At 40.7% G+C, this 22,748-nt stretch overlaps 1 protein-coding gene across 5 annotated transcripts in view; it reads left to right on the forward strand.

Moving 5' to 3' along the window:
• The first annotated feature begins 9,771 nt into the window (after nt 1-9,771).
• LOC147307054 (single-stranded DNA-binding protein 3) overlaps nt 9,772-22,748 on the forward strand; it is a 38,290-nt gene continuing 25,313 nt past the window's right edge. For 2 of the 5 annotated variants that reach the window (XM_086274772.1, XM_086274774.1), the window contains exons 1-3: nt 9,775-10,026; nt 17,321-17,393; nt 18,146-18,207. In XM_086274772.1, the coding sequence (XP_086130898.1) occupies nt 9,971-10,026; nt 17,321-17,393; nt 18,146-18,207 (191 nt within the window). In that variant the 5' untranslated portion in view covers nt 9,775-9,970. Of the gene's footprint in view, nt 10,027-17,320; nt 17,394-18,145; nt 18,208-22,748 lie in introns of all 5 variants that reach the window. The other 3 variants (XM_086274775.1, XM_086274776.1, XM_086274773.1) reach the window with 2 other exon arrangements.

A 22,748-nucleotide genomic window follows, 5' to 3' on the forward strand; every position in this document is an offset into this window, starting at 1 on the left:
AAAAGTTAAATGTTCTATGTTAAGGGAACTTAACATATAGCTCCAAGTGCTTTACCAAATTTACAATATGCTCATGTACTATCAGAGAAAAGATACATTTACAGCTGAAATCTTCACAAGTTATGTAAAGGTAATTAAAATGTTCCGCTGACATCATCCACAATACCAGCTGGTTCGTCACCACAATATCTGATTATCAGAAAAAACTCACCAAACTCTCTGAGGACAATAGGCGCTGTATTTTTGGAACATTTGACTCTAGAATAACTGCTGACAGCACAGGAAGGAACAGTTTTTCACACCACTTAAAATAAATCGGGAAAGAAACATACAAAACAATATGCATTTGACATATGTAAATATTTGTTGTTGTTTAAACTGCTCTGATCTTCCTGTTACGTGGTGGCTTTCCTTCAATCAGTGTTGGGGGATTTCTGTGCTTAAGTACAGAGCAGATGGATAAAACCTAGACGGTTTTTTTTTTTTCTTTTTAGGTCCCCTGACCTTTTGGGCCGCTGTGTCAGTTTAGTAAGCCAGCTTTGACTATCCGCTGTCAACAAATAGGTTCGACGTATCTTTGAATTTCTTTATAGATACCACAGAATCTTTAACCAGCTCTATCCTTTCAGTTTTACTACACTGGATATTATGAAACACTCAAAAATGACCAAATACTTTCCTTTCCAAAAGGTTATAAGAACTGATTTTAATAGCTGTAAGCATAACTGAACCTAGCATTTTTTTTCTTTTAGAGGAGCAGTAACAGTGGACTCCATTGTGGTAATTACAAAACACTGATCATGCTGCAAGCTGTGCTTGAACTTCAGAAAATGGTTTTATTGTTGGACCAAAGGTTGTGCTGGCATTTGTGATACTTGTCGTACTTGACCAGTTATAGAAATCTGTAAACCCACTCAAAACTGTTTTGAGTGGATTTGCTTATTTCAATGTAGTTTTAATTGTTTGTCAAGCCAAGCATCAGAATGGGGAAGAAAGGTGATTTAAGTGACTTTGAATGTGGTATGGTTATTGGTGCCAGATGGGCTGGTCTGAGGATTTCAGAAACTGCTGATCTGCTGAATTTTTTCCCACACAGCCATCTCAATGGTTTACAGCCCCCCCCCCCCCCAAAAAAAAAAAAAAAAATCCAGTGAGCGTCAGTTCTCCAGTTGAAAATATCTTTTTGATGCCATAAGTATGAAGCAAGTGGCCAAAGTGCTTTGAGCTGATAGGAAGGCGAAAGTTACTTGGAAACCCACTTATTATGGCCAAATATTCAAAAGAGAATCTCTGAATGCCCATCAAACCCTGAAGCAGATGGGCTACACCAGCGGACGACTACACTCGGTACTACTACTGTAAGCTAAGAACTGAAAACAGGGTGGCGTTTGCACAGACTCACCAACATTGGAAGCTAAATGGAAAAATGTTGCCTGTTGTGATTCAACGTGCTGATGGCAGGGTCAAAATTTAGCATACACAACATGAAATCATGGATCCAACCTGCCTTCTGTTGAAGGTTCAGGCTACCAGTGGTGGTGTACTGGTGTGGGGGATATTTTCTTGGCACACTTAGCCCCTTATTACAAAGGAATATTATTTAAACACTGCACCCTACTCTACCATGTCCATCTCTTTATGACCACATTGTGCCCGTCTTCTGATGATTCCTTACAGCAGAAAAATGCACAAAACTCAAAATCCCCTCAAACTGGTTTCTTGAACATGACAATGAGTTCACTGTACTTACAATCACCAGATCTCAACCCAAAAGAGCACCTTTGGGATGTGTGATGCCATCATGTCAATATGGATCAAAATCTGAGATGAAAGTTACCTTTTTGAATATATACCAAGAAAAATTTAATCGGTTTTTAAGGACAAAGGGGCTCCAACCAGTGCTTGCAACATGTACATAATAATGTGGTAAAAGTAAATGTTTACAGGCACGTTGACCTAACTTTTGCTGCTTATCTGAGTCTTGTGTAGTTTAAGGTGCATTCAGTGAAAAAAAACTCAAATTCTCACATTCAAGCCTGGTTGCATAAATGATTCACAAACAGTGCAAAATAATTTGAGGGTAATGGGTCGATTGTTGAACTTTGGGCAGAGCCTAGACTTGGTATTTCCTTCTGCTTTCCCATACTAAGCTAAGCTAAATACTTCCAGACATTAGCTCTACCTCTAGACCAAAGAAATAAGGGACTATAAAATGGCACTGGTCTTCTAGTGCAACATACTTCCCAAAATGTTGCCCTTAAACCTTTGCTGTTGCATAGCAGGCGTTGTGCAGTCTCAGAGATAAAAGCTAACACCGTTTTTCTGAGAACGCTGAGAACAGTTTGACAAAAGCCCCCTGCATCTGAATAAAGTGTAAGGTTATCAGCTTGCATGTTACCGGTTCCAGTGTGACTTTTTCTCTGTGTGCATATTTTCACATGTCACTCCCTGAAGGCATGTTGCTGTCAACCATGGGAACATGTGTATCTAACTGTAAGTCCACAGTCCTGCTCTGTCAGAAATAGGCCGGGTTGGGTTAGAAAATGTTTCATAAGCTTAGACTGACCTCCTTCTTCTCTGTTTCTCCCTCTCTGCCACTCCTCACAGCCCTCCCAGTTTCTCTATCTTCTTCTCACCTAAACATTAAAACAGTCAATGCAAAAATAGTATCGTATACTTTCACCATATGCACCCCAACATCTAAAAAAAACTACTTTTCATAGCGATTTCATTTCACTGCTGCATATTCAAAGTTCTTCCTCTCTTTCTTCATTTTTAATCTCTCACAAAAGTCTCCATTCTCATTAATATTTCCTGCATTCTGTTTTCTGATAGCTTTGTACTCCACGAATAATAGTCTTCCTACTAAACTGACTGAGGGAGGTGACTGAAATACTTGAATTTATATGACACTACAGTATGTTCTTGTAAAAGTCTGCACATTGGTGTGCGAAGGTGCGTGTGCGTTTGTGTGTCTTTACACAGATGTCTGCGAGAGTCTCTATCCATGCGTGCAGTTGCCAGTCTGGATATCCATTTGCATGTGTGTGTGTGTGTGTGTGTGTATGACTGTGTGAGCATGTAATTGCATGCATGTGTCTCCGTGTTTGTCTCCATCTACCATTTGACTGCCATCTGAATCTGTGGCACGTATAGCAGGAGAGCTACGAAACAGCAGAGAGACAGACAGGCGGAAAAGAGAAAGGGAAAAGTGTACTTATGTGTATGTGTGTATGTGTGTGTGTGTTTCTTTTTTTCGGGGGGGGGGGGGGGGGGTGAAGGAGACAAGAAGTAGGGAACAAGTGAGGAGGAGAAGGATGAGAGATGAGGACAAGGAGCAGAGGAGAAAGAGAGACAGGGGAAAGATGTGAGCATGAGAGAGTAAGACAAATAGAGATACAGAGAGAGAGAGAGAGAGAGCGAGAGAGAGAGAGAGAGAGAGAGAGAGAGAGAGAGACAGGCTCGGAGCAGGACGGGTGGGGGTGGGGAGTGGGGGGGCATCAGCATACAGAGGCAGTCTGTGGTCTTCCAAGCAGCAGCAGTAAAAATAGGGGAGAGGAAAAACAACGATGGTTTGAAAGATTAAATTCCTGTTGGAATAGGAAGTGCAGAGAGAGGGAAGGGCAGATACTGAGGCAGGCAGTGGGGCTGCTGGGTAAAGGTACTGGTTTTGGCTTTAGTGCAGATATTTTTAAAGGAAAATTCCACTATAAAATACTCGCACAGCCCCATTTAGCATGCTGGATGCATGTTACAAAATGTAATTGCACTTAGTCCTTTGCGAGCACGGCTTAGAAACCCTTATTCGGACTGAAATTCCAGTGATTTTTTTTTCCATGCAATTTTTACACAATTTAAAGTCTTTTAGTGTTTACTTTCCCCAAACAGCTAATGAACAGAGCTTATATATGTCTACCCTGAGCGTATAGAGGAGAGGCCTTTCAGCCTCAGCTTGAACTCTTTTATTTATTGTGAAGTGATACGACTCTGGGTGGGGTAAAACATTATTACGCAACTTAAAACGCTCAAATTTCACAGTGAATGAATTTGCATTTATTCATGCCCGCTCATGTTGCGGCAGTGGCAGTTAATTTTGGAGCTTGTCACATAAAAATTCAATTCATACGTCACCGAAGAAAACAAGACCACAAACTTTTCCATTTTTTTGTTAACTAAGCATACCACATTTAAACCTGTGTCATGTTTATTTGTTTATCTGTATATTCTAATTCAATAATTCAAGTGGTCTAAGAAGCAACTAGCCTTGCCTGTCTCCTCTGGGATTTCAAGTTCTCTTTCTTTCTTTGTTTTCAAACCTGCAGCAGGTGAGCAGTACAAAAAATTACCGTATTAAAAGCAAAACCTCAGCAGTGACTTGTTTTTAGCGCAGAGGAAGCATGTGCATGTTTGTCTGTGAAGGGTCTCCGAGAGGAGAGGGGGGAGCTGCAGGAGGAGGGCTGTCTGTCACGTTCTCCATTATTTATTCATTCATTTATTTACTGCCTTTTCCTATATTTATGTGACAGTATCTAAATGAGAGACACATTTTAAAAAAGGACAACATCTTTGTATGTCTGTGAAGGGAGAAGTCAATTGTAGATGAAAAGCTGCGATAGCATAATTCAATAACACAACTTTCTCTCTCTTTTTTGGTCTTATTTGATTACTGGCGCTCTTTTTTAGCTTGTCACGGGTCATTTATGTCGACATGTTGCGGAAATCGAGTAGAAAGTGTTTTTTTTTTTTTGGAATCCTTTGACCAATTTCAGAGGCCTGCAAGTCTTATCTAGTTATTTACTAAAGTAAAAAAAAAAAGGAGATAAAAACACACTTTCTGTTCTGTAAATCATCTGAAACCTCAGTCTTGTGCTACGTACATCTATTTCATTCATAAATAACACACTGATGACAGAAATCTGTTGAAAGGTTCAACAAACTGCTTAAATAAGCACCACTACATGGGTAACATAGGGTTTAACTTACCTTCATCTAGTTTAATAGTTAATAGAGTCCCTGAAATGTCGACGGTGTTCTTACGTCTTCTCGTTATTTGCAACAATGGGTTGGATTCGTGACTTAAATTGATATCGCACAAGAAAATCTTTTTTTTTCCTGCATTAACTCACAAAGAAAAAGCCTGTTCTGACAAAAGAAAACGGTGGGGAGGGGGGAGGAAGGAAGTGATTGCTAAGTGTTGGAAGGAGTCCCATATCTCTCTTAGAAGCCAATGAGCTCTGATAGAGAAATTCCAACAAACCGACTGATTGGCACGGCAAAGGATGCCATTCAATTAGAAATGAACATGTGAATGGAATGCTTCTGAGAGGGATCTGGAGTGATGAAAAATACAGGTTTGGCATGATTGAGCTCAAACCTGTTTGGGGCTTGCACGTGTGTGTATGTGTGTGTGTGCAATCTCCCTGATAGGATAGGGGCTTCGTTAGGGTAATTACAGCTTTGCTATGTAAATAAGCCTGTCATAGAGGAGAAAGACACACCCACCTCTTTTTCAGACCCAATTAACCTAACTCCCCTGGAGTTTACATACCTAGCGCTCTCCAGAACACACACACGTATACACACAGATAAAATCCATTCCAACACTACTGCGTGCACACTTGTCTACACTTATGTTAAGGGCGAATATAGTTATCGGCGAAGTCTTCCGTGCTCCAAACTTTTCCATTTCACACAGAGCCAGTCCTAGACACCAGGCAACGCAGTATGTGCGTGCGTAAACTTGAGAGCATTTGTGTGTATTCGATCCTGGGCGAAGCAGTAGACTACAGCTAGCCAGGTGATATCTGTATGCATAAGGCATCACCCCAGGCTAACTGGCTGCTGGAGCTGTGGTGAGCAGCATCTATCATCTCAGGCCGCTGATGAATGTCTGTCCTGAATGGCTCTGTGGCGTAGTGAGGGGAGCAGAAAGAGAGAGCACAACATGACTCATGGTGGAAGGAGAAAGGAGGGAGGTGAGGGCTGGTGGTGGTGGGGAAGGGGGGGGGGACAAGGTGGAAAGATGAGGGAGAAGGGCAGAGGGGGAGGAAAAAGGGGAGGAAGACAAAGACGAGGAAAGAGTGGGAGCGATGAAGAACAAAAAGGCAAAAAACACAAAGACAGAGAGGGAAAAGAAAGTGAAAATGCTCAGTGAGACTGCACAAGAATGTAGAGATGCAGATGCATCGGAAGGGGGGGAGTAGAGGAAGTGGCAGAAGAAGGTGAGGGGCGAGGAAGACGCGGAAGGAAGAAGAAGCAGAAGAAGGAACAGAAATAGGAGATGGAATGGAAGGAGGGTGGAGAAGCATGAACAGGAAGAAGTGAAATGGAGGAAGAACAGGAAGGGGGGAGGAGAATGCGAGAGAGACAGAGATAGAGATGAAGGATGTGGGTGCATGGGGAAGAACAGAGGGAGATAGTGGCAAGAAGGCATTAAAGTGGGTCAGAGGAGAGCAGGATGATGTGGAAGAGAAGGAAAGACAGAGAGGAAGATAAAGAGAGAAAGAGAGCATGTTGGGAGAAGCAAGAAAGTGATGGAGAAAGGATGGAGTGGAAAGAAAGGGAGGATAATGGTAGTTCAGATGACAGCAAACCCAATAATGCACCAAATAAAGATTGACATATGTTGTATGGTGCGTGGACTAAATGCAAAAAACACATAAATGAACCCATAATCTCTGCCAAACAGAAGAAAACTTGTCAAACCAGAAAAAAAGTTGTTAAATACAGCTGATCCGTAACAGTAACTGTTTTTATGACATTTCAGCTGCGATGTGATCGGACAATTTATATTTACCATTTTCTGTAAAACATTGCACACCATTGTTGATGCAAGATGTAACATCAGCTTGGTTCCAAATCACCCTGATTTCATTTCATCCAATATTGAATAAAATTATCATATATAGAGGGAAAGCACGACGACAAAAGCCCAACAGCCTTATCTGCATTTGAAACGGAGAGACAGACACACAATACGCAGTGACGCTGCTTGTGTTTATTCTCTGCAAAAGAGGAAGAGCCAGTGTTCCCGGGGATCATTGGGTTCTTGGATCAATATTGGTGCTATGATGAGACAGTGATAGAGTTTGTGGTCTAGAGCTTAAAAGATACCTACACCATCACTTTCTCACTTTCCCCTTCTCTCTCAGAGTTCAGCTGGCTAAATTTGAAAATGCATATTCTTCTTCCTCTTTCGGCTCTCTGTCCACACTTTGACACCCTTCTTTTATAAAGTCATTACCAGAGTAGAAGAATCTGAAAACAACATCTCATTTCAAAGTAGTAGTGCTGAGCAATACAAACTTCGGTATTGATCCGAGTACTGCCAATACCAATACTGATACCGGTACCGATATTTTTAACCTGTTAAGGTAGCTTATGTAGGGCAAAGCAATGTGCTGCGATTCACGAAATGAATCGTCATCAATTTACTTAATTCGGGACACATTTTAATGACCACCGTGATTTACGTGTTCTACAATAATTAGTTAAAACAACAAAAAACACCTTTTAGTTTTTCTTGTATTTTGAAACTGTTTCTTTTTTGGAGACCTGGAATGTAAATGTTGTTCTGTTGTTTAACGGTGCAATAGGTCATAAATCATATTTGGATGCGACAATTATTTAACACAATTCAGTGGGCTACACGCTGAACGTAGTATCGATGCTATCATACTAGTATCTGATACCAATACCAGCGTTGGTATCAGTAGTGTCGATATTTGGAATGATCTGCCCAACTCTAGGAGAAGGAAACTTTTTGAAGACCTTCCCGTGTTTGCACATGAAAGCAGTCTTTAGCTGCTTTATTGCAAACATTACACTGCATGCAAATATGAAACCATTAAGCTTAAGACAAATAGCAGTCCACAGCTAAGTGCCCAGTCATATTTGAGTGAGTTTAAATAGGCTGCAAATAAATGTATTCTTATTGTCAGGGTATACTGTATGTCCCTTGGAAAAATCCCAACACTCTTATGTCTGTTGCATCACTCAGTGTTTCTTTGTTGCTATGTTACATTCACTAGTTCACCGAGGAAAAATGTTTTGGCCATCCATAAAAATGATGCTCCTCGCTAGTGTTTTTTATCTGTTGTTCCTCTGTTCTTTCATATAATGTCTGCTCATCATGAGGTACATGCTCATGTAGAAAAAAAAGGCTTACCACACATACAGAAATATTTCTCTCTCTCTCCCACCCTTTTCTCTCTCTCTCTCTCTAACTCTCACGCATACAGAAATTCGTGCGCCTGCCTCCGCGCATACACACTGCGCCGTGCGCGCAGGCGTGCACGCCCGCAGACAGTCAGCTGTGTCCTTCCCACAGCTAGTAGCACGAAAACAGAACACACTGCCTGTCCCTGCCTTACACACATATACACACACAGACCCATGTGCACACACAAACTCTGAAACAGCCCTCTACACACTCTTAAAGGGACATGACACAAACTAACGCATTATATATCAAGCGCCAGCCCCGTACCTGGATAATCAATTATTTTTTATTAGTATTAATATTATATTAAATTGAAATGAAGCTTGTGTGTCTACAAGCATAAAACAAATATAACTCGGAGCTAGTGAACAGTGATAATTCCTTAATGCTCTCATCCCTGTGTCTTCATAAGATGGTCACTTTTTAATTATTTTATTTTTACTGTATAAACTATAAGCATGTTGATACAAGATCACAGAGATGATCACATTTTACAGTGTGTAAAAAATGTTGCATTAGTGAAATAGTAAGAGTCCTTTGAAATTGAGACAACACGTGTTGCCCCAAATATTCTTTGAATATATAAGAAACTTTTTTTGGCCTTATGATAAGGTTTGTGAATAAAGAGAGATAAAACTGGAAAAAGACTAAACAGATTAGGATAATTTTATCATCTGTATATACAGTGAGTGTATTTGTCTGCTAGTGACGCTAAAACTACTTCTTTATCTTCCAGAACGCATAAAATTGATAATATTTTATACCTCGGGACACTTTAGACACACAATGAGGGAATTATGTGCTTTAAGCAGCTGACCGTACTGATTGCACAACAAAACAAAATTAAAAAGATTAAATTATAGCAGAATAAGAGTTTTCTTCAATTACTTGTGTTCCTACTCCTCCTCCTTTAAGGGCCGTTGAGGTCAGAGAACACTAGTTTGGGAGGCAATAGAGAAGTATTGCATGGAAAATAAAATACAATAAAATAAAAACACTAAAGGCTTCTGATTTGCACTTATATGTCAGCATGATAGCATCTATGAGTGGTGTACGCCGACTGTCCGAAGGCTCAGCAGTAAAAGGTAATAACAGACATCTTTTTCTGTGCGCACAGGACTGGGGTGTCTGGTTGCCCTATACGGTGTCACTGCATGACTGGTGCTATGACTGGCCACAGGGGTAATTTAGAGGTACACAGGTCAACAAGGGTGGGTATTTGGGACTATCAAGCCCCCATCTGCTGTGGCAAAATGAAGCCCTGAATCTTTAGCAGGATACATATTGACATATAATTGCTTAGAAAATGTTTCAAAACACCAAAAGCATTCAATCTGAATAATCTTGTGCTGTATATGAACTCACATGTAATGTAAGGCCTGAATTTGAAGGCCATCAAAAAGAACTTGAACTTCAGCGAAGTCGACAAAAACTGAGTCACTGTGCCTTTAAGAAGCCCCCACCGTCTCGCAACAGGGGGGGCGTGAGCTGAATCCAGGAACAGCGATTGAAAAAAAAAAAAAAACGCTCCACCAGCGGACTGTTTCAAGTTCCCCCCGGCTGAAACCCTGCCTGATTTGTGGGCAATGTTGGGGATGTAGAAAAAAAGGAAACCGGAGCAAAGAGAGCGCAAGGGAGAGATAGGGAGACAACACTAACTAGGTAGCTATGGAGATAGTAGGTTTTCCTGGTAGCTTTCTTTGACAGGTGTCGAGTGGGATAAAATAAAGTATCAGAACAGCCTCCAAGATGTACGGCAAAGGAAAAGGAGCTGTTGTCCCCTCCGATAGCCAAGCAAGAGAAAAGTAAGTACAATATTGCACTGTCACAACTGAAATCCAGCAAAGAAGTGTGCTAAGGTGGCTCAACTTGCTAACTGATGTGGAGCAGTTCAGTCACTCCAGCGGAGTCACGCATGTTACTGGAGCTCTTTTCTAAAATTTACCGGCTACTTCAAGTGAAAGCTGTGCTACTTTATTCTTCGTGTTTGCCACTTTGTTTGTACTCGTGCCTCTACCTTTCTTCTTATGCATCCTCCCAACTACAGGCATGGCTGCTAAGTTAGCCCAAGTGGCTAGCTGCACTGCCAATTTCACTCTTGTCTTTCTTGTTTTCTCTCAAGTACAAAAAAAGGAAAAAGAGAGAGAAGCGGCAGTTTGAGCAACTAAAGTTGCTCCACTTTTACCTGCAGGGAGTGTTTTCTGCGCGTGCTTCCAGCGATAATGTCTGAACGTGCACTCGGGAGCATTGATGGGGATCCCACGTCCATCTCTTTGCCCCTCGCCCCACAGTGTGAGGAACAATGCATTTGGAGCGACGCCGTGCATTGTAGCTAGCATGCTTTGTGTCGCCTCGCTGAAGCAGCAGGTATAAATAGAATACAGCTGTTTGGGGCTTTGTTAAAAACTAGCAGCGGAACGTGCTCGAGAATTGTTCCAGAAACCCAGACTGGTTACATTGTAGCGATGCCCGTGTTCGGCCAGCGAACAGCCGCTTGCGGTCTCCGCGTAAAGGGGAGCTGCGCCTCCTCTTTAACTTTTGTGGCCCGTGGAGATTTTCTGCAGTCATCCCGAGTTGTGCGAAGCGCCGGCGGGGACAAAGTGCTCACAAAAATGCCGCCGCTTTTTTTTTTTTTTTTTTTAAACCGTAGGAGTTCCACATGGGCCTTTTATAGTGGTTGGTTTTTGTTTTGTTGGGAAACTTAGATGGCGTTAGCTGTAGCCCTCCAATCCCTTTGTCTGTGTGCCTCTGTCTCGGTGCCTTGTTGTTCGCTCTGAAGATACGTGCCGCACGTTTAGCAACACTCCTGTGAGTTTCGGAGCTTTCACGTTAGTCTCAAAAAGATTTGTAAAAACCCCATGTGCACTGGTTCCGAAATAGAAGACACGCTTCTCTGCAGTGAACTTCCTTTCCTAAAAGTCACAGCTAGCAAAGCGCATTGGGACATTTATTAAGATTCGTTAAACTTTGGTTAGATTTAACAGTTTGGGAGTGTTGTGCTTTGCAAATGGTCCACAGTGGGGTCGGATTCTCTACGGTTAAATATCCTGCTGAAGAAAAAGGAAGAGGGAAGAGCTTTCACACAGGTCAATGCTTATCGATTCGTCCTCAGAGCGGATGAGTTGGACACATCAGCTCTGACTTGCCGGACCGGTCTGAGCTGAAGTGGGACCAAATTGTGAGACTCGTGTGCATGTTTGCATGAAGATCAGCAGGCGCCACGTTACCCCACACCTTCTATTCTGTCATTTGTGAAGCCATCTGCTTTATTCTTTTCCTCTGTGCGTGGCTTTTACACCTCTTTTCTCCATCTGCCTCCCAACTCTCACTTCCCCATCCACTGCTGCTCCTCAGTCTCTTCATCCCTCACTTCAGTGTTGAATTATTGAGACAGACTGAAGCAGCTGCTCTCAGCTTTGCGTCAGAGTTGAGAGAGACAGAAGAGAAAGAAGGAGACAGAAGAGAGGGAGATATGGTGGGCAGGCTCATCCATGTTTAAAGAGGGGGTTTTGTCGGGAGCCTCAGGCAGGATGTCAGGTGTGCCGACCGTGTACATCAGGGAGATTTCTCTCTCTGTGGAAGTGAGTTTATGCACGCGCAGATGTCCCATCTTTAAATGTATAAGAGCGTAGTGGGCAGGGAGGTCAAAGGGCACCTCACATGAAGTGGAAGAAGGAAGAAAAATTTTCTTAAAGCAGGAGAGAGAATACCAACCAAGTAGCGTACGAGTCAAGCTATGTGGAGGCCACACAACCTTAACAATTGGCAGAAAAAGGGTTGCTTCAGTTTTTTAACCTCCCCTGATGAATATAATATCACACACTGCTACTTGACTGCTTCTCTAATCTCCTGTACCACCTGCTGTTCCCTCCACTGTAATACTGGGCATGTTCCCGTTTTTGTTCCAGTCAAAGCCATTTTTTCATCTCTCCCTTCACTCCACCAACCGCTAGTGGCTCCTCACCTTAAACTTCTCTTTCTTTTTCTATGTCCAAGCTTCTGAGCTTTAATAATGCAGTAGGCCAGGTGCACACACAAGCTGCCCCTTCTTGCAGCCCACATACAAAAAACCCCACACACATACACACCACACATAAAAAATTCATTGAAGGCCTCTTGGGGGGCATCTGCATCGTGAACCTCCCATCCCCAGATGTAACACCAAGTCCTTACCCGTTTCCTTCCAGTCAAAACTCCTGTGTAAGGATGCACATGTATTGAGGAAGCCTGTAAGCCTGCAGTGTGCAGGGACATGCAGACAGTATCAATATTTGAAGCACTTGCTGTATCCTAAAGCTTCCTGTGAGCTTTTGCCAGGCATTTCAAAAATATTTAAAACTGGTTTTAAATCCAAGGAATCTGCGGGTGTTGAGGTGCAGAGGTAGAAAGCTCTATGATGCATAGCATGTGTGTGTGCGTTGTAGGTGCTTGTGTGTGGCTCAATGCTAGACTGACCTGCAAGTGGCAGTGACTTACACTCTACACCAGCGGTCACAGAGAGCTCTGTGACCTACAAATTGCTAGGAGCCTCAGAAAGTGGTCAGATTCCCCTGGCTAAAGTGGTCAAGTGTTCGCGTGTGTTTGTTTCAGCAGAAGTGCAGCCTTTAGCCTCATAAGAGCATTGGTTATTTGTACAACAACTAATCTGCCACGCTGTCTGTTTTGAATTAAGTGGTTGCACTCGGGATGGTTTCTTCCTTTTGAAATATCAGTGCACTATGAGAGATTTATTTATTATGGAATATAATAAAAAATATGAATTCTTCTGCGAAGAAGTCAAGGCCAGTTGTGCTTTGTTTGTTTGTTCATCGATATGTCTGCCTGTTCATTTATGTGCTCTTATCTCTGTGACTATCTGCAACAGGGAAACACCCTCGGTTATTTATTACCTTCCAAGCAGGTCAGCCCACTGTACATACGCAGAGAAAGCAGCACTTTGAAACTGTTATCTCTTTCCGCATGAAGTGCAGGACTACTAATGATACATGTTCAACCTGGACTGACCCATTGATAGTTTAGCCTTATGTAACACATGTGTCATTATTGTTGACTGAAAACCGTGTCTGCAGCTGGGATGTGTGTTTACAAAGAAACTTTCAGTTTCTGTTCTCTCTTGGTCTCGCACTCTTAACTTTTAAGACAAGTTGGGTAGTTGCAAAATGTTTCTTTTATTGAAATTCCCGCCTAGACAGATCACTTAAATCTATTCAAAGTAGCAACCAATAGGAATGTACCAGTTTATTGTCGGCTAATGTTACTGCCATTGGTTAGACTCCATTTATAGTTTTCTGTATCTGGGATCCAGGTTTATTAGTTACAAACACAATTTGAGCTCATTCAAAATCGGTTGACAACTTTATGATTAATACGCAGATCTTTGCTTACCTGACACAAAGGGTACAGTGGAAAATTACAAAAACAAATCGGTTTCCACTACTGTCTAAATTATTTCAATCATTAGTTCTGGCCCAGAATTTCCAACTTGTTGCAGCGCTAGTATACAGTGCATATTATATTATTAAGCTCAGGTCAAGAGGACAGAAGGTTGTGCACCTCATGTCGACCCACTTGAATGCCAACGACGCATAGCGGCATGCAGGACTCTAAGGTGGCTTACAGTCTCTATAGGCTTATACATACATTGTGTGAGCAGTCTTGGAAGTTTGCAGGTTTTGAGTCCAACAATGTTGGTGAACGGGTGTATTGATGGTTATATACATGTGTATATATGTATGAAATATATGAATGACACTCAGAGCTGGTCATGGATGATGATGAATTTGCCACCTTCAGTTTGATATCTTGTGTTAAATCATACACATAATGTGTTCTGCTTAACTTTTAAGAAACATGCATTAAAATCCGCTCACTAGCCCCGTAAATGTCTTCTGCCTGTTTTCTCTCGTGAAGGACAAGGTTTGAACATGTAGGGACTAACATCACTGCTGTTACTGTCTATTTGCCTATTCATATCTTTCACAGACTACATTTGCATACTAACAATGCATATTTTAAACATTTGCATACCATTTGTAGTAAGTACAGGTCAGTCACAGATCATATCTCTTAACGTAACCCATGGCAGTTTTTTTTTCCATTTCTGTTATTAAGCCTTGAACCTCACAGAGAATTTGTTCATTGCTTTACTATCTGGATGTTTATTTTAAGCGCATTTATTTAATTTTTTTTCCTTCAGTACAGGTTATTAGTTTAAAGAACAATGCTCTACATGATTGTGTTTATAGCCTGGGATGATTTGCAAAACATACTCCTAAAAGAGACAAGAATAAGGAAACAAGTGCAGTTTAACATCCCCATAGCTAACACTGGATAATTCTGAATACTAGCACAATGGCAGTTGAACCAACTTCATACTTTTATTGAGCTTCTAAACATTTTTTTGAAATCAAGTTGGATGATTTTGATATTTAGAATGGAAAAACTAAATGTAAACAGGGTTGTAAAAACCTACAGTTTTCCGAGGGATGTCCACGAGGGCAGTCGCATGCCCTGGAACGGGACTGGGGTGAGGCCCTCTGTCATCTCTAGACACAAGCAGCTGGAGGCAACTGCTAGTGATCCTTCCACAGGTTCACCTAAGGAAGTCTTGTTACAGCAAGTAATTCTTTTACTTTTAAGTAAGAACAGTAATCTGGGGGTTTGACAAAACATGTACTGGAGCTCAAGCTAGTTGCTTCAAGCTATTTCTAGAAGTCCTTGCTTAAACCTTTTTTGCATGTCTGTCTGCAGCGTCAGAAAGCAGGTGAGACACTTGCACACATTTAGACATGAAGTACAGGCAGCTGTGCTACATGTAAATGTATAGTAAATAGTTGGACAGGATCAGTTAGCAAATATTTGTTACTTCACTTAAAACAGGTGAGCTGTCACATAAAATTGACCTTTATCCCAATGACAGAAATTTGGAGTTAATTGTTATACTTGTTTTGACTGTTAATCTAAAGATTTCAGATTGACTTCAATTAAAAAAACAAACAAATTTCATAAAAATAATATTATGTTGATGGAGTGAAGTTTAAAACAAGCCAGCACTTGACTAATGTACAGCATGCACTCATCAGCTTTATTGATTGGTTAATAGAAAATCAGAAAACTGTGATATAAACCCACCATAACTATCCCCAAATCACAGGGTCGCGCCATCAGGCGTCCTGATTAGTCAGAATAAATTTTACATTTACCAGATTGTGACCAAGAGATGACGCGTCAAGCCTAAACATTTGAGAACATTTGACAAATGATTTTTGAGCCTCCAGTCGATGGTCCTAATAATAGTGGTGGATTAATTTTCTTTTTATAGACACACCCCAAGGTTTAATCTTAGTCCATATGCACTTTAGGACCACAGCTATGCACAAACCTAAGGGTAATTTGAGTATTTGCAACCTCGGCGGTTATTAAACTGTCTTTATCCATTTTATTTTCATTGAATGCTGATAGAACTTCCTCTTTAGCATCTTCTTAAGAGACTTAAATGCATTAAATATGTTTTAATAGATATTTCATCTTATGAAGAAGTAACTTTGGAAACGAAGACAGAATTGGGGGGGAAAAAAAAGCTGTCAGTGGTTGAAAACAAACTGAACAACATCCTAATTATCTCAAAATCATGTGTCATTGATCAGTTCATCGACTAATGATAGAGACTATGACACTAAGCTACTGTCCTTCTCATTAGGACCTTATTGGGCTGTCAGAGGACTGTCTGCTCTGGGCATACGGGGCACTGTCATATCCACACTGCTGGTCGATTGATGGTCCATTAACAGCCTATTAAACATGACTAAGTGAAGGAGTTAGGAGTACAATGTTGGGCCAATGGGGGTTTCCCACTCCACAGCATGGATGTCTGTCTGTTAATAGACCCTGGTGGATTGCCATTTTCAAATGTTGCTGGCCTGTTATAATAGCAGCGATTTTGAAAAGTTTGACAAGAGCTTTTAAAATATGGTTGGAACGATTGGGAATGCCTGTCATGTGCAGCTATTTCTGCTGGTATGTGGTGCTTTGAATAGAAGCGTATTCTTCAAAGAGTCTGACTGTCTTTAGGTTTTGTTGTGATTAAAGGAGTTTGGATAATTAGGCTTAATAAAATGCACAGAAGCAGTAAAGTATAGCAAACTATACAGACCACCTGGAGTCCCAGAATGTTTAAGTGAGATTTATGGTCTAGGAGAACAGAGGCGCTGTAGAGCTTCAGTCACAGGAGCTTTTGTTTTTCTTCAGTGACTTTACAGCCATCCCGAAATAAAGTGAAGATAACAATACGGAGGAGCTCCAAGTCTCCGGAACTTTGAGCTCAAGGAACTAATGTCCAGGAAGTGTTTAAGGAACTGAAGGTTCATTTTGCCCCTTTTGTTTTTACTGTAGTGTAAAGACCCATAAAGACGAATCAAATTAATCACCAAGTGAGGAGGTGATGAGGTTATGACAAAATGTCCAGATGCTTTAGCAAGGCCATATGCATTACTTTAAAAAAATCACTACTATAAGTTTTTATTATTTATTTAATAATTAAAAAAAATCCAAATAGAAGAGTCAAATCCACCTAAGTTAAATTGTAAATGTACAGCAGTGTTATGAGTATGCATGTATGCATAGTATGGAGTGTAATACTGGGATATTTACTTGTATTAATAGAACTATTCACTGTAATGAAAAGAACTATAATAACACAAGCAAAATCTTAGGTTGGTCATTGTAAGTCCAGTCTTCTGTTGCTGCATGATGTTATAGGTTAGCCTGATGGCTGAACGTTTGAACCTTTGTCTGAACTTTCAGAAAGTACTTCCTGTTTAACCCTAACAATATCTGACTGACATTTAGTTAACCCAACTTCTCTGTTGATTGAGGGAAGTTCTAAATGACTTCACCCTCCCTGACTTTTTTTATTTTTCCCACTCTTGCCACTTCCTGATAATAGTTTGTTCCTTCTTCACAGTTGAACAGTCGTTGATCTGTTGATACATAATCTTCATTCTTTTTGTCTAATTTGTTAAAAATGCAAGACAAAGACAGAGGAGTTTGACATTAATGTTGAAAAATATCACTAATTTTTCTTTTTCTTTTACATTTCAGGTTGGCGTTATATGTGTACGAATACCTGCTACATGTGGGAGCACAGAAATCAGCACAGACCTTCCTGTCTGAGGTAAGACGGCAGCCATGACATCGACTTTTTTATGCTGTACCGAGCCCGGTCGGTTTAGAAATGCCTTCGTTCTTTGCATCTTTCCTGAAAATCACCCTTATAGTTTAACCTTACCAACTCCTGTTCAAGTACATGTTACCAGAAACATTGGCCTTGGTTACTAATGAATGGAAAACGGCTTCCTGCATTACCAAGCTTTACACGATAGATCCCTCCTGTAGCTCGTGTTATAGCAGCTTGTACCCTCTCAGGCATACATCGTCAGTGCAAACATGCTAAACATGATTACAGGGTGCAAGGTGTTGCATAAATTTTTCATAAGGAAATCCTATAACGTTACACCGGATCATGCTCACTGTCCAACCAGGGGATCTTAGTGAACCGGTGAAGTAATGTTATTTCTAGCCGTTTATAGGCAGTGTATTGTAAACTGCATTGTCTCAAGTCTGCTGACAGCCCATTTGGGTGTAAGGAAGTAAATTAATAAGCTATACTCTAGATGATGATTGTACTTTACATTAAAAAGAGGAACAGTAGAGGGCTAATAGAAGAAAGATAGTCGGGAAGAGGGTGATGCACAGAGCCAGAAGGATGCCGATCTTCACATTCGATACCAGTGACAGTTTGAGACTAACTGATTATGTGTTCTTAACCTCGGACCTGCAGACATAATCCTCCCTCTCTAGTGGCCATAAGTGACCTCTTTTCTTCTGGCTTCCTTTTCCTTTCCCTTTTTCTTTTCCTTCTCTCAGATTCGATGGGAGAAGAATATTACATTAGGCGAGCCCCCCGGATTCCTCCATTCATGGTGGTGGTAAGCGATCTATTCAGTTGTTCTATTATTAGCAGAGCCTTTTTGCTTTTTATTCTTGTTTATTTCGAGTGAGTATGTGGATTTTTACTTGCGTAAACACATTTTACAGTGTGCATCTTAAACTGTGTATCCCCCCCTCCAATAAATCACTACTGTTATGTGAACAAACAGCTGTAATCCAGGTTTGAGAATAATAAACTCAACACATAAATCAGTACATGCAACCATTCAAAAGTTAAGGTGCTTGGGAAATGCCACTTTTTAATTTAATTAAGGGTACTTGCCCATATTCATGATTTAAAGTGACTCTCAGAGGTGGGAGGTCTGACAGAGTCTCACCCTTGGGGTTGACCAGACTCACCGAGGGCGTGACCCCCTCCCTTCCTGTCTTCTCGCCTCTCCCCTCCTCCAGCTCTCCAACCTTCACCCCCGATTCTGAAACAATAGATCCAGATGGTTAGGGAATGGACCCCCCCCCCTCCCTTCCCCCTCCTCACCCTCTCGTCAACCTTTGTAGCCCCCCCACCTCCCACTTTTTTCCCCTTTGTTCACATGGGAGAGGGATTCTTGGTAGATTAACCCTTTGCATTCCAGCTTCCTTTGTGTACAGCCTCCCCCAACCCCTACCTCCACCCCCCAATCATTTCTCCCCAGGGCTAAGATTTAACCTTTAGGGTCAATACCTTACGAACTGATCAGCAGTTTCACTTGTTTTGAGGGATTGCCCTCATCCTGTGGTTCACATTTACGGGTAGAACCATGTTTGTTTTACTGTAAAACCCACATTTAACAGCATTTTTTTTTTCTTTCTTTCTACCACATATTTAAACTTGGATGGAAATATTTAAGCCTGTTATTGGTATGTGGGTTTCCTGTGGATGCAGAGTCCCCTCCATTGTGTCCGTTTGTAGTTAAGACTACTGAGAATTGAGGCTACACTTAAACAGATCTTAAGCTTATGTAGCTAAAAAGAAACTGAGCAAAAGCTAAATCGTTGAAAATCTAAACTAAAAATTAAGCTGCTGAATTGTCTTAATACACTGAAACAGTAGCAGACAAGGAGTATTTTATTTTTCTAAAAGTCAGCACACCTAATGACCAAAACCACAGAAGAATACAATTTATTTTCATTTTTTTCATACTTCTTCACATTCTTGGCATATGAAACCATTTAGCTTTCACTTAAGACTTTGAAATCTGTTCAGTATAAGCTTTTAAATGATTCCTGGAAATGACTGGAGAATAGTTAAAATCATGCGTTTTAATGGGGATTTAAAATATGAGAGGAGTTGGCAGGTGTTTGGAGGAGTACTGACTAGTACCTGAATCACGTCTTTTAACGGGAAGATGTTATTTTCTTACCTCCTCTTAATAAAAGTTTAGCATAGAGAGTGAACAACAGTGTTATAAGAGTGAGTTATTGAGCACTGATGCTATTGAACCAGCTGTAAAAACAGCACACACACAGCTGAGTAGCTGATGCTTGGTTTGGACAGAACCACACCAAGAAGTTGATAAAAATGATGAGCAGTACCTGGTGATGTCACCACTGAGGAAGCTCTTGTATTGAGTTCACAGGTGGCCAAAAGTTTATTTGGATGAATGGGAAGTTTTATCGTCTCCTTGTGTTTAACAAGGAGAATTCATAGTAGAGATGGACCGATCCGATATTACGTATCGGTATCGGTCCGATACTGACCTAAATTACTGGATCGGATATCGGAGAAAAATAAAAAATGTAATCCGATCCATTAAATATCACGAAAGCACCTCACAAAACTTGCAACACGCCGTAACTCACCTCAGAACGTTAGCACGTCGGAGCAGTATGCATCACGTGATAGAGCGGCTGTGGCATGCTGGACCTGTCGGTGGTCTGGATAGCATTTGGAGCTTCGCTAGCAACCCGGCATTTCATCTCCGACAAAGTTATCCCGAGAGAAGTAAAGCAAGTGTGTAAGTCCATCTCTGAATGTTTGTAAAGCATTCCTGCGTTAAGCTTAACAAACGATATATGGAGCGACTGCCTCTTCTTGCTGCTACTTCAATCATGAAACTGCTTAATGATCAGCTGATCGGCTTTTCTGTCGCGACTCCGTCTCTCTTGTTTGCTTTTGGCCCACTTTGCACCAGAAAGAGGAAACCAGCGGCTGAACAACAGCAGCACGTTTAAGCTTGATCAGCTGTTGTTCGAATGTATTTAATATTACTTTCTACTCGAGGATCTTTTTCTACGTAGCTGACGCTGGTAACTGTGCAGGGGCGGATCTAGCAAAGTTTAGCCAGGGGGGCCGATAGGGCATTAACAGGGAAAAGGGGGCACAAAGACATACTTTTCTTTCTTATTCTCATTTAAAATGTCGAGCTTTTAATAAATAATTATCTGACACCGAAAGTTTTAATTTGATGTAAAATGAATAGAAGTCAATTACTGTATATAGTGACTATTAAGTCTAATATACCCTAGTAAGCTATAGTACCTTTTCCTTTGGGAAGGTACCATCTGTGCAGTCTGCAATTTTGTTGAAGAAAGATGTTGAATCTATTTAATATTTCTTGAAAAATAATTGATTTCTGTGCATTTCTTTTCACACTGCATCAAATTAAGGTTGATTACGTCGATTAAGCATCATGAGGTGGAGCGTGAGGGGTGGTTCCCTATTTTTTATTTATTTATTTTTGTTGTTGCTGGGAGTTGGAACCCTATTAGTTAGGTTGCTTAATATTTACGCTAAGTACTCTTTAAAATACCAGAATAGGGAGGATGGTGTAGGTTTAAGTCTATTAGATTGATCAGTATTGCTGAACTATGAAATATTTTTTTTTGCATACAGGTATAACAGAATAGCTTTAGTGTAGTTGTTGTTTTAAACTTGAGTATGAACTTATACAAAATGCAGCAAGATATTTAAAAAAAACAGTTTTGTTGATTAAAAAACACTATATCGGATTCATATCGGTATCGGCAGATATCCAAATTTATGATATCGGTATCGGTATCGGACATAAAAAAAGTGGTATCGTGCCATCTCTAATTCATAGCTGTGGACAGTTCATCCTCATCAAAGGAGGAATTTCAACAATTGATCACGGTCACCAGAACAGCTAGCAGTGTCATCCGACATCATGACGACTGTTTACACTCAGTGGTTGTTGTGAGATACAACAAAAATAAATCAGAATATGTGTTCAAAGTGACAAACCCCCTATACCCCCCAGGGTGTAGTTTACATATGAAAATGTTGACAATTGTGAACATCCCGAACATTTAAAAAGAAAAACAATATTCAGTGCAGGGCCACACAAAGAACAAAGCAACATATTAAAAAAATTCTGAAAATGTCAAAGTACAGCATTTGCCAACCTTTCATACAAAGGCGACTCTGCTCCGTGAATCTTTGTAGAGCCTATGATGTAACCTATGTGGCCAACGCCATTGCCAGCATTCATGCTTTTGCGCAGTGTTAATTGTGTTGTGTCCCAGCATTTTATGCGGTGCCAGCCACGATACAAACAAATAAAATCCTGAGGCTTTTCCCCTCCTGCCTACCCGGGCTTTGGTGTGGTCAGTTTTTGTTGTCGTTGGTTTTGTTTGGGTTTTTTCGGAAGCAAACATATTTGCCCCTCAGATTTTTCCACTTCTTTGTACATTCCCTCATGTTCGTTCCGATAGATTCAGCAAGCTCCCTGCCGCAATTTGCTGACTTCTGTGAGTCCTCAAATTGAGGCTATGGTTATGATTCCCCATATTTAGGTGATAATTGTTATTCTCTCACTGATGCATTCAAAAACTGGTACTGATCAGGCCAATCACAATAGCTGCAGACTGCATTTATGTGCCATGTAGTTACATTTCCAGGTGCACATCAGGTTACAGGAGACGTTTGTGGCGCCGTCAACAATAAGAGTCCAAGGACGTGTTGTAATAAAAAGCAAATGAAAGTAGAGAATAATAATTTGAAAGCATGCAAGGCAGTATGAATCTAAAAAAAAGTTAGATTTGTTATTTAGTTAAAAACTTTGTTTCAGAAGGTTCTGAAAGGTGTAATAAAATAAGCATGATGCTGTGTTATGTAAACATTCAAGAAGTGCATCTTTTTGAGATCAATTTTTTTTTTTTTTAAGTTTTATTGCACACTTGAGCTTTCAACTTTGGTCATTAGTGCTGTTAGGTGCATTTTTTCCCCAACTTTTACCGGCACTTGCTTCTTCCAGAGTTTGCTGATACAGGTATCACAATGCCCACAAAAACCCGCCTCCTCTCAGTCAGACTCATGCACTGCAGCTGAATAATACAGGCTTATTTTTATTTTTTAATACAAATCAGACATCTTATGCCCTCAGTGTTGCGGCGACTTGTCCGCCCCTGGTATTGAAAATAATGTGGAATTATATTTTCTAAGGCATTCAAAGTTATGAATTCCAGTGTAATGGAAGGAATTTCCCCACTTTTGGGATTATTAGAGTATATCTTAAACAAATCAGGGGTTGTTTTTTTTTTTTTTTTATATATACGAATGTCTCTCTCCTCTGAGTTCATC

This window comes from Aulonocara sp. 'chitande type north' Nkhata Bay, linkage group LG19 (genome assembly GCF_057382095.1).
Source record: "Aulonocara sp. 'chitande type north' Nkhata Bay isolate Kocher_YH1m ecotype deep benthic linkage group LG19, A_spYH_male_GT1.1, whole genome shotgun sequence".
NCBI lineage: Eukaryota > Metazoa > Chordata > Actinopteri > Cichliformes > Cichlidae > Aulonocara > Aulonocara sp. 'chitande type north' Nkhata Bay.